The 10303-nt window shown below is 43.1% G+C and overlaps 1 protein-coding gene and 1 long non-coding RNA gene across 3 annotated transcripts in view; one reads left to right on the plus strand and one right to left on the minus strand.

Moving 5' to 3' along the window:
- Positions 1-10303, plus strand: part of KLHL12 (kelch like family member 12) — a 40910-nt gene that overhangs the window by 28986 nt on the left and 1621 nt on the right. For both annotated transcript variants that reach the window (XM_006038422.3, XM_025194938.1), the window contains 5 exons: positions 4475-4581; positions 5936-6131; positions 6614-6772; positions 7835-7933; positions 9463-9649. In XM_006038422.3, coding sequence (XP_006038484.1) covers positions 4475-4581; positions 5936-6131; positions 6614-6772; positions 7835-7933; positions 9463-9649 — 748 coding nt within the window. The remainder of the gene's footprint in view (positions 1-4474; positions 4582-5935; positions 6132-6613; positions 6773-7834; positions 7934-9462; positions 9650-10303) is intronic.
- LOC102373617 lies at positions 372-3929 on the minus strand. The gene is made up of 3 exons (XR_325453.2): positions 1587-3929; positions 1392-1496; positions 372-480 (listed from the first exon to the last, which is right to left on the minus strand). It is a non-coding gene; the product is annotated as an uncharacterized LOC102373617 (long non-coding RNA).

The raw sequence follows: 10303 nt of genomic DNA on the forward strand, positions 1-10303 counted from the left end.
ACTGTTACCTCTTGTAAGTAGTCCGCTGTGTGTGCATTTCTTGATGTATCAATTGTTTCTGTAAGGTAGACAGTCCCTTCTTCTGCTGTCACACAAGCACATATTATTGGATCATTGTAGACATCGCTCCACCCAACAAGACTCGGGTTAATAATTTTCCTCTAGACTGCTTGAATGCTGTTCAAATTCTTTCTCATATACTTTATCCAGAAATATTGTCTCAAATAGTATATGATTAGAAGTTATAATCCCTATTCCACAATGGTATCTTTGAGCTTTAACATTTCTTAAATGAAAACTATCTTTATATTGGGGGTTTTTTAAAGCATCTTCACAAAAAATACAATGACAAAAAAAAATCTGATTTAAATAAAAAAGTTTTCTTTTAATTAAAAAAAATGTATTTTTATTCACTGAGTTGTTTACCATGACTTGCTTGCTTCCTTCATCCTGCCTTTCTTCTTAAATCATTAGAAGTACCTGAGAAAAGAAGAGCTAGGAAATGAAGACGTACCAAAAACTAGAACTCCTGTTGACCCAAAATGATATCTTGTATTAGACCAACTGGAAAATGGCAAGAAAAATGTCCTTTTCTGCAAGCTTTCGGGATCAAAGTCCCTTCATCAGGCTCTGGGAAAAGTGTAGATGGTACAAGATGGTAAAAAGTCCCCATAGGTAGGAAATAAACTTCATTTTTGCAGAAAAGGACATTTTTCTTGCCATTTTCCAGTTGGTCTAATAAAGGGTATCATTTTGGAACTAAGAGTTCTAGTTTTTTGTATGTCTTTTTTGTCTCAGACCAACAGGGCTACCAAGTACACCCAGGAAACGAAGACACACTTTAGTGTTAAAGAGCAAAAATGTATCCTTATTTTTGACAGATGCTTCCCAGATAGGGGGAGCTGCAAGCCCCTTCTCACTTGGTGCTATGTTCTAGTCTTTCTGAGAGTCCTGCAGAGCTGAGCTGGGACAGTTAGTTCATTGTTAGGGGTTGCTTGCTCTTGGCCTCCTAGAAGATAAAATGTTCTTCCTATCTGTTTCTGTAGCTCCCACTCTGCATTCCAAGCATAGTTTTGGGGCTCTTGAGAAAGATACTTGGCTTAAGGCTACAGTTGTTTCAGGGTGATCAAAACAATGGGAATTATGCCCAGAAGAAGAAGAAAAAAGTGCCTTATTGACTTATTACTCCTTGCTGCCACCCTCTTTGTTTTCTCCACAGGTTCTTCTTCTTCCATTGTCTTAGACACACACTACCTGACCTCACCTTTAGGGCCCTGCCTGGCTTAGCCCCATCCTACCTTCGGTCTCATACCCACTCTAAAGACATCAACTTCTGCCCTGCCCACAGTACTAGCCTTTATTATTTCTTAGTCAATTAATCCCATAAATACCTTCATCTTTTCTCCCACCAGCCCTTATGCATGGGGGGAAGTTGGCTGTAAATCCCCAAAGTCTCACTATAGTGTAGTCCCGAAAACTCATCTCCACCACGATGCCTGTGAAACATTGGAGAGTAACTAAACTAGTAAGTGGCCCAGGTAACCTGCCTGCTTCAGCCTTTGTTTGCACTCAGTTTGCATACTTACAGAGCAACTTTTTTACAAACTGGCCTTTTCATCCAGGGGAACCCCGCCATCTCTGAGTTCTCCTGTGCACGATGAATTTTCTTTTCTACCTGGGAGAAATTTTACAATCTTTGAATTCTCTTTTGCCTGATGAAGAGCAATGTAGACCCAAAAGCCTGCAAAGAAAAAAACAATTTTGCAACTATTTAGTTAGTCTAATAAAAGATATCAACTCTATCCCAAGAGTTTTGTCTGCCTAGTAACTGGACAGTAACTTATTACATGTATCGTAGTCACTTTGCTGGAATCTTGTGCTCCTCTGCATCTGCGTGTTGGCTCAACTAATTTTGAATACAACACCTAGCACAGTGGAGCCCTTTTCCCCGATTGAGGCCTCTGGATACCAGCTCAGTACAAACAATTAATAATAATGTCTATAACTTTGACCCCTGTGTCTTTGTACATACAATGGTCATCCTAGGATCATATCAAAGCAGGGCTGGAAGGGACCTCACAAGGTCATCAAGTCCAACCCCCTCCTCAAGGCAGGATCTTAAAAATCTTTTAGTCTTTTGAAATAGCTGTTTGTAAGTTAAAGAGCAGATACGGCTTATGTGGTAAGGAGTGTTATCTGTTCTATTTTTTTATAGTGCCTAGCAGATTAAATTGTCACCGCTAGATCTGGGCACAGCCTTCCCCTACAGAAATCTTTAATAATTATGTTTGTGGTGGTCTTTCTATCAAATACAGAGAATTTCACAGATAATGTGGTAACATTTACCTAAAAATACAGCACTGTGGCCATTTTAATGGTGACCACTATTTCAGTTGACTCTATCTAATTTAGCTATTCGCTATCAGCTCTGCAGAACCCATCTTGTTCCGGAAGAGAGAAGCTCCCATTCTATCACGCCTCTAACAGCATCACCCAGATTGCCAGTCTCTTGGTGGTAATGATGTTGGAAAAAAGGGGATGAAATATGATATTTTTTGTTCATTAATGATCAAGAAAATACAATCTGGGTATCAGTACAGCATGGAGTCTTAAGTTTTGTTCTGACACTTGGTGTACACAATAATTGCTTCTGTGTATGATGATGAAAGGGGCATGCCAGTTTAACATGTGGTCTTGGCCTGTCTGTGTAATGGCTTTACTCAAAAAGGAAGTCCATTTCCCATGTATTTGCTTCTCCCAGATTATGTTGGATGGATCTGCCTATAGCTATGTTGGTAGTTAGGTTGTTCACAGTGATGTTTTCAGAGTTCAGGCTGTACTTGCAACTTGAATGGGAAAACACATTTTGGTTTAGCTTGAAGATTGACTGTTTCTGTAGTATTTGTAATGAATAGGGAACAGAAGGATTGGGATACTGACTTGAAGATCATTGTACACCCAACACAAAGTCGCTTCTCTCTTTCATGTTATTCTTTCTCCGGGAAGTTTCTTCACTAAGATATGACTCATGTGCCTTTCACTCCTCTTCCTCACTCAGAAGAAACCTAACTGCTTGCCCATTTTACAAAATGTGTTATTTCACCCCATTCTTCCTCAAAATGCATACCCTGTGCAACAACAGACATCTATCATCCTCATGGGATTATTAGACAGTGTTATCAATAGCAGTAAACCCAACCATTTGTGCCTCATGTTCCTTTTCTCTGCCAAGTCCAAAAAGATCCATAGTGGGGTGCTGAATGACACTGGCATACTGATGATGAAGACTTGGCTTTGGGAGAGTGGGTGGTTGCGAGTTTGTAGGAGTCAGAGTCTGGATGAAGACTAACTGGCTGAAGATTTGCCCAGATAAGAGGGAGATGACATTTTGATGCCACAAGAAACCACAAGCAAGTAGCACATCAACACTTGTCATCTGTTGAATGCATCCACTATTGAGCCAGGTTCACAACTTCACGGAACCCTTATCCCTAGGGCCACGATATTCCTGCCTTCTGGGATGTGTGGTCCATGTTTGGTAGTTGCTAGCTGTTGTTTCCTCTGATGCCTTTGCTCCAGCAGAGTGCCTGAAAGCAGTTTCTTACCTTAATCCGCACTTTGTGACTATTGGCAGTAACATGCTGCGACTTCTCTTTGTCACTCTTTGGCACCTTCTGCTCCAGCTTCTCGTGACTCTGATCCAGGAAGTCTTCATTCTGTTGATACTATGCTTTCAGCCCTTGAAACTTCCTCCAAGATGAACACCAGCTTGCAGTTGGTGCAGATAAAGCTGAAGTTATCTCAGCTATCAGGGAGGAACATGAACTTGGCATGTCCCATGTTGATAATGAGTCTGATCTTGATCCACTCTCCATTTTTCTGTCGTTGTGTCCTTTGAAAACTTCTGGGTGGTGGGGGGAGTGGGGAAAATCTTATTCTGTCCTAGCTCTCTCCTCAGGCAAACTCAGTGTATTCACACAAGGCTGCCTTTTGCAAGGCTGATTGGTCTCAGCTGGTCTAAGTCATACATGGTCCTAGCTTTTACACTTCAATCAGCTACACAAGACCTACCTAAAACAAAATACTCTACATCCACAGTTGCAAACACAAAGCATGAAGATGACTGAGACAGACATACAGAATGAGGCTGCCTGCTGTTGTAAAGGTTTAGTTCATAGTGAAGCCGTGAATGAGGGAGGGTGCAGTTTCAAGTCTGGATGTCATTTATGTTAAAAAAGAGAAGTGGGGTTTTGCAAGAAAAATATAAGGGGAACATGCACTCTCCATGCAGGGGAGATTGAAAATTCTGTGGGAAGCTCGGAGGCATTCACTTAGAGCCAGCTGTTCTGTACTGTTTGCACATTAAACTGTCTTTCCCAGGCAGATAAAGTAGTTAAAGTATTTGCATGAGCCAGTTCTTTAGTGATAAGGGAATTTGTTTTGCTCTAGTCTTTTTTTTTTTTTCCTCCAACAGGAGCTAATGAGGTTCTTCTAGTGATTGGAGGTTTTGGCAGTCAGCAGTCACCTATTGATGTGGTGGAGAAATATGACCCGAAGACTCAGGAATGGAGTTTCTTGCCAGTAAGGAATTTATCTGCTTTGTGACTTTTTTCAGCAGCACTAGTTCCTGCAAACATGCTGTGATTACAGTCCTAACAGACCGGAACATCCGGATAGAGCTCCAGTTGTTTAATTTTTCTTATTTGAAGTGTCCATTCTGTTCTGCTAAGAATTTCAGATTTATGCTGAGAAGAATTGCTTAAGTTCAGTTGTTGCAAAAAGTGCTAATTATTCAGATTCAGGGAAAATGCATTGAGAGAAGTTTCAATTACATTCTAGAGCTGCTAAACAATTGAAAAACTTCTAGTTTGTGTTGTGATATGCAGCTTGTGGTATCAGTAAAATGGATAGAGAAACCAGCCAATTTCTTTACTGAGAGAAAAGAATGCCTGACCTTTACTGTTCTCTGTGATCTAAGAATGCCTGTAGATGTCTTCCGCGATCAGAGAATGCAAAGGCATGGAGAAAGAGGAAAGGGGTGAAGTTAAGGATTAAAAAAAAGAACTTAAGAAGTAGGGAGGGAGTAGTGGAGGTATCATATCTATGCTGTGTCTGTTGCAGCATTAAACTGGAGTCCTCTGTGTATAATGTCTTGCTGCATTTTTTGTAGGTTCATCACATAATTCAGTTGAAAACAATTAAGTAGTTAAGGCTGCAAAGTATTCTTTTACATTGAGCTTCTTCCCTTTTTTACTTGATTGTGCTGTGTAAAAATGGGAAAGAGTATTTTTTTATTTTATTTTAAAAGTTTTAAATCTCAACAGTAATTATTTTACTAGCTGAGGCAGCCTGACAGTGGTTTCATTGTTGCTGACTGTAGTTGTAGAGAACAGGGAAGGGAACAAATAAATTTGTATCTCCTGAAATGGAGAATGAGAAATGTTCCTTCCCAAGCAAAGAAAGTGGTAAGCTGCCTCTCATCTTCAGTACCAGGCCTCAGAAGAGCCTGAATACTATGAACCGTAAATCTCATTTAGATGGCTGAAAACCCTGGATGTTCCTAATTTATGTGACACAGCACCAGTTTTCCCCTTTACAAATTTCTGCAATGAAGGCAGGTGGTAGGAATGCAAACATCTGTGGTACATCAAAGATGCAGTAGCAGCTTACAGCAAATTGAACTTAAATTGCAAAATGAACCGTGTGAGCGTTCTGGGGACAGGAGATGGGGGCAGTGAGAGGAACAGAGCATGAGAAAGTAAGTCCATCCATACACGATCAGGGTCCCCCAGCATATCGTTTAAATGCAGGTTGCCATGTGTCCTTGACTGCATTAATAGGTCCTTTTCAGAAAAGCAGCAAAAGGGAATGGAATAGGCTGTGAGAGTTCTCCATGTATCAGTGTGATTTCCTTTCTTTGATACTTCTCAAATAGAGCATTACCCGTAAGAGGCGCTATGTTGCTACAGTGTCCCTGCATGATCGGATCTATGTGATTGGAGGGTACGATGGACGCTCCCGTCTCAGCTCCGTGGAATGCTTGGATTATACCTCAGATGAGGATGGCATCTGGTACTCAGTGGCTCCAATGAATGTTCGGCGAGGTTTGGCAGGGGCCACTACCCTTGGAGGTACACTCGGATCATACGCTAATAAGAGAAACCAAATTGCTCCACTGTCAGCATGAAATGCAATGTGTTGGCACCCTTGTTAGTGCATGTGGTTGTTCATGTGGATGGGGGTAACTTTCAGAGTTTGTAGTACTTCTGTGTTAACCCTAAGAGCAATCCTTCCACTTTCTCCTTATCCTTATTGTGTGGAAGTCTGTATTTTGAGAAGGTAATACCAAGCAGGGATTATAGACGGGAAACCCTTTTGTTGGAGCATATCTAGCAGGATTCAGCTATTTCTTTTAAGGAAGTGCTGATGTATCAATGAATGGTAGCATTCAAGTAAAGCTAGGCCTTCTATGCAGAGGGATACAATTGCACACAGAAGTTGTGCATAAAATGATATCAAGGGTGGAAATGATAGGCAAGGAAGGGGCATGTATGTATATGGGTGGGAATATTTGAGACCTGTTTATCTCAATCTACTTCCAATACTGTTGCAGACATGATCTACGTTTCTGGTGGTTTTGATGGAAGCCGGCGTCACACCAGTATGGAACGATATGACCCAAATATTGATCAGTGGAGTATGCTGGGAGACATGCAGACAGCTCGGGAAGGAGCAGGCCTGGTTGTTGCCAATAATGTTATCTACTGTCTTGGTGGGTGCCCATAGGATCCATCAGCTCTCTGCAAGTATTAGCATCCCAGGCATTCTGCAGGTGCTCGTGTCTCACCCAGATTTTATGTATGTAGTCTGCAGGAGCTCCCAGTACACGCAGAATCCAGCTTCGATAGGAAGTTGTTACAAATTTTGCTATAGCAGGGTATAGGGCAGCTTAGTCAGTAAGGACAGACTTATTTCATTCAGTCATTGTTGAGGGAGGCAGCAGTGCCTTAGACTAAAGCTCTTTCTTTACAGAATCATAAGATCTCTATAACTGGAAGGAAATTGGGCAAAACTAGCACTGGTGTTCTGTGAGACAATTGAGATACCTGAGAAGTGTAGGGATTGAGGGAGACTGCAGGAAATATGCAGTGGAGCGTATTACAGGCAGTGAGAGGTAGTACCTGCACTTCCAGGAGATTGGTGTTGTTGTGGTGTCACTGGAGCATGGGAAGTCTGTAGAGGCCTGTCCTGAGCTGCTCATGGTTCAGCTGTTCTTTGTGGTGATTGCAGGTTAGAAGGTCCCAGCTTGCATAATATGAATGTTCCAGGTGGAGGAATTTCAGATTCCCAGAACATTTCTAGGCCCCTTGGTCACTTTTGCCTTAGCTTTTGCTTTTCAGCCACCCTTATCCAATTCCAAGGGAATTGCACACCAAACACCATCTGCTAAATTTTCATACAGCTCCATCCTGAGTTCCCAAACCTTCCTCAGCCACTCTGCTTCTCTACCAGTGTGTACCCCACTGAGGCAGCATGATGTAGCCACTCTACATTGTCTTCTGAAAAAAGCTATTGTATTTCTCCTTCCTCAGGACCTTCCTTGCTTTTGCTGTCTGTGGCATCCAGGGCTCCCAAGCCCTGTTTGTTCACGGTTAGAGACTGTATTCCCACAGGTTTTTTGCCCAGCAATGCCAGTCTGCTCTGAGTTGCTCTGCTCACACCGCCAAACCTAAACCAGAACCACATAGAGTGGGGACGACATAGGCACATTGCTCTCTGGCATTAAACAGTTCTCAGTGTCAAACCCACTGTTTGTTCCTATATTGTGTTTCAGGTGGCTATGATGGTCTGAACATATTAAATTCTGTGGAGAGGTATGATCCCCACACTGGGCACTGGACTAATGTGACCCCAATGGCTACCAAGCGCTCAGGTGAGAGCTCTCATACACCCTGGAGTCTGAGCAAGGGTGAACTGCAATTGAATGAACAGTCATTTCTAGTTGTCTTGCCACCATCAAAGCCATTGGTCATATCCTGATATGGGAAGGGAGATGGAGAGGTAGGTATGTTGCAGTATAAACAATTCTAGCAATGGCTTTTGTGCAGCCATAGTGCCCATTTCCAGAAAAGTGTTCACTTAGCTTCAAAAAGATTTCCTTACTCTTCAGCAACAGTAGCCTTGTTGCTGAAGGGAATATTCTATTCTCAAATAACAGACAAGGTTTTGCCTGCTTTAATGCTACTCCATTCTGTCTGTTCTGAGCCATCAGTATTGTTGTATGGCTCATAGCACTTTGCATTTAGTATTTATTGGGTGAAACTGATAGAAAGCAGAGGGGAAGTTTCTGCCCCATTAGGAGCAAGGGACCAAGGGTGTTCTCCATTCCAGGGCAGTAGCTCTCCCATTGAGCCACCTATGCTCTGATTTGTATGCTTCTTCCTGGCCCTACATCTCTTCCTCTCTTGGCTGCCCAGTGTACCAGCTTTAAGAGATGGGTTGGTGATTAGAGTACTTTTTGGAAAGTAAGAGATGCAGGTTCAAATCCTCTCTGGATTAGTAAGGGGGGCTATAATTTGGATCTTGCATGCCCTGGGCAAGTGCACTAACTAATACGCTCCTGGGCTAAAACATGGGAGGGCTGGTCCTTCTCCTGTTCTCCATTTTACTTCTGGCAGGTCTGAATGCCAGGGTCATTCTGTTACGCCATGGGGCAAAATACTGAGTATGTGCCACTTAGGCACATACAGTGAGATAAAATGTAACCCAAAGTGCCTTTATACTAGATGAATCTCCGTTGTTACCTAAGATAGCGCGGCCTTTATTAGTACAGGCTGGAAACAGCACCCGCTCACACAGATATTTCTACCCTATCATGAGCATCACCAGAGTGAACAGTAAAGGCTCGCATGTCTCTGAGAACCAGGTGCTGCCTGGCTGTATGCAGGGCTAAGAAGGGAAAAGAGAAAGGAATCCATCCCACAACTTCCTCCTTGTTCTAGCTAGTGGATGGAGGAATAGCTGGAGATGTAACATCCTTGACTTATGATGGGGTTAGGCTTGCACATGGATAGCTATGGATTTGCTCATGTGCGCAAACATCTCTGTGCTGATCTGCCTAGTGTATTCCTACATACATGCTCTGCAGAGCTGTGTTAGTTCCATTGCATCTGCTGAAATTAGGAGAATCCAACTAGCTACAAGTGGGTAAGTGGTGAGACATTTTGAGAAAAGTAATTGCATTTTCTCTTTAGGATAGAAGCAGACAGGTAACACTTGACCCCCTACTTGGTTTTTTGTGGTGGCTTAAATGTGAAAGGAATATTCCTTCTGACCCTGCAAGGTTTACCTGGGGCTGTGGCTGGGGTGGACACTACTCCGTACATCCTAGCTGCAGTGATTGTTGTGCATTGCATGCCTGGCACCTTTTGCTCAATAGAACGCCCTTCCTTCCCTTTCCAGGGGCAGGAGTTGCTCTGTTGAATGATCATATTTACGTTGTTGGCGGATTTGATGGGACTGCACATCTCTCCTCTGTGGAAGCCTATAACATTCGCACAGACTCCTGGACTACTGTGACAAGCATGACGACACCCCGTTGCTATGTGGGTGCCACTGTGCTGAGGGGAAGACTGTACGCAATAGCTGGGTAAGAAGGGCAAGCCTGGGGCGGTCTGCAAAGAGGTCTCTAGAGTTCCTCTATACAGGTTCATCCGAAGTAATAGAAAGCAGATCCCTAATGAGCTTAATGCAGGGGCAGGCAATTATTTTGGGCGGAGGGCTGCTTACTGAGTTTCAGCAAGCCATCGAGGGCCGCATGACAGGCAGCCAGGGGCAGATAAATATTAATTTTCTAAATTTTTTAGGGGCCCTGCAGGCCGGATAGAATGGCCTGGTGGGCTGCATCTGGCCTGCGAGCCGCATTTTGCCCACCCCTGGCTTAATGTTTAGTGCAGACAAATGCAGTCATGTTCAAGCCTGTTAGCTGACAATGTTTACTCCAGGGTGGTGGAGGAGGGGAGTGGCACGTTTTCGCCAAGGAATGTAACAGCCATTGCACGAGTAAATTTAGTGTAACAGGCTGAAGATCCTACAGAAGGGATTCAAATGAGGCTGTTCATGCATTTCACTGATGGGACTCGTTAAATGAGGATGGGCTGTGGTTTCACTGTACTGAATTAAGCAAGTGGCAGCATTGCGTGCTGGAATGTTGCTCAACCAGACTGGATATAGTGAGAAGAGCTTCTGTGCTGGTTTTAATACAGCCCTTCCCCTCACACATGCAATTTTAACAGCATTCCTG

Source organism: Alligator sinensis, unplaced genomic scaffold (genome assembly GCF_000455745.1).
Source record: "Alligator sinensis unplaced genomic scaffold, ASM45574v1 scaffold1638_1, whole genome shotgun sequence".
NCBI lineage: Eukaryota > Metazoa > Chordata > Crocodylia > Alligatoridae > Alligator > Alligator sinensis.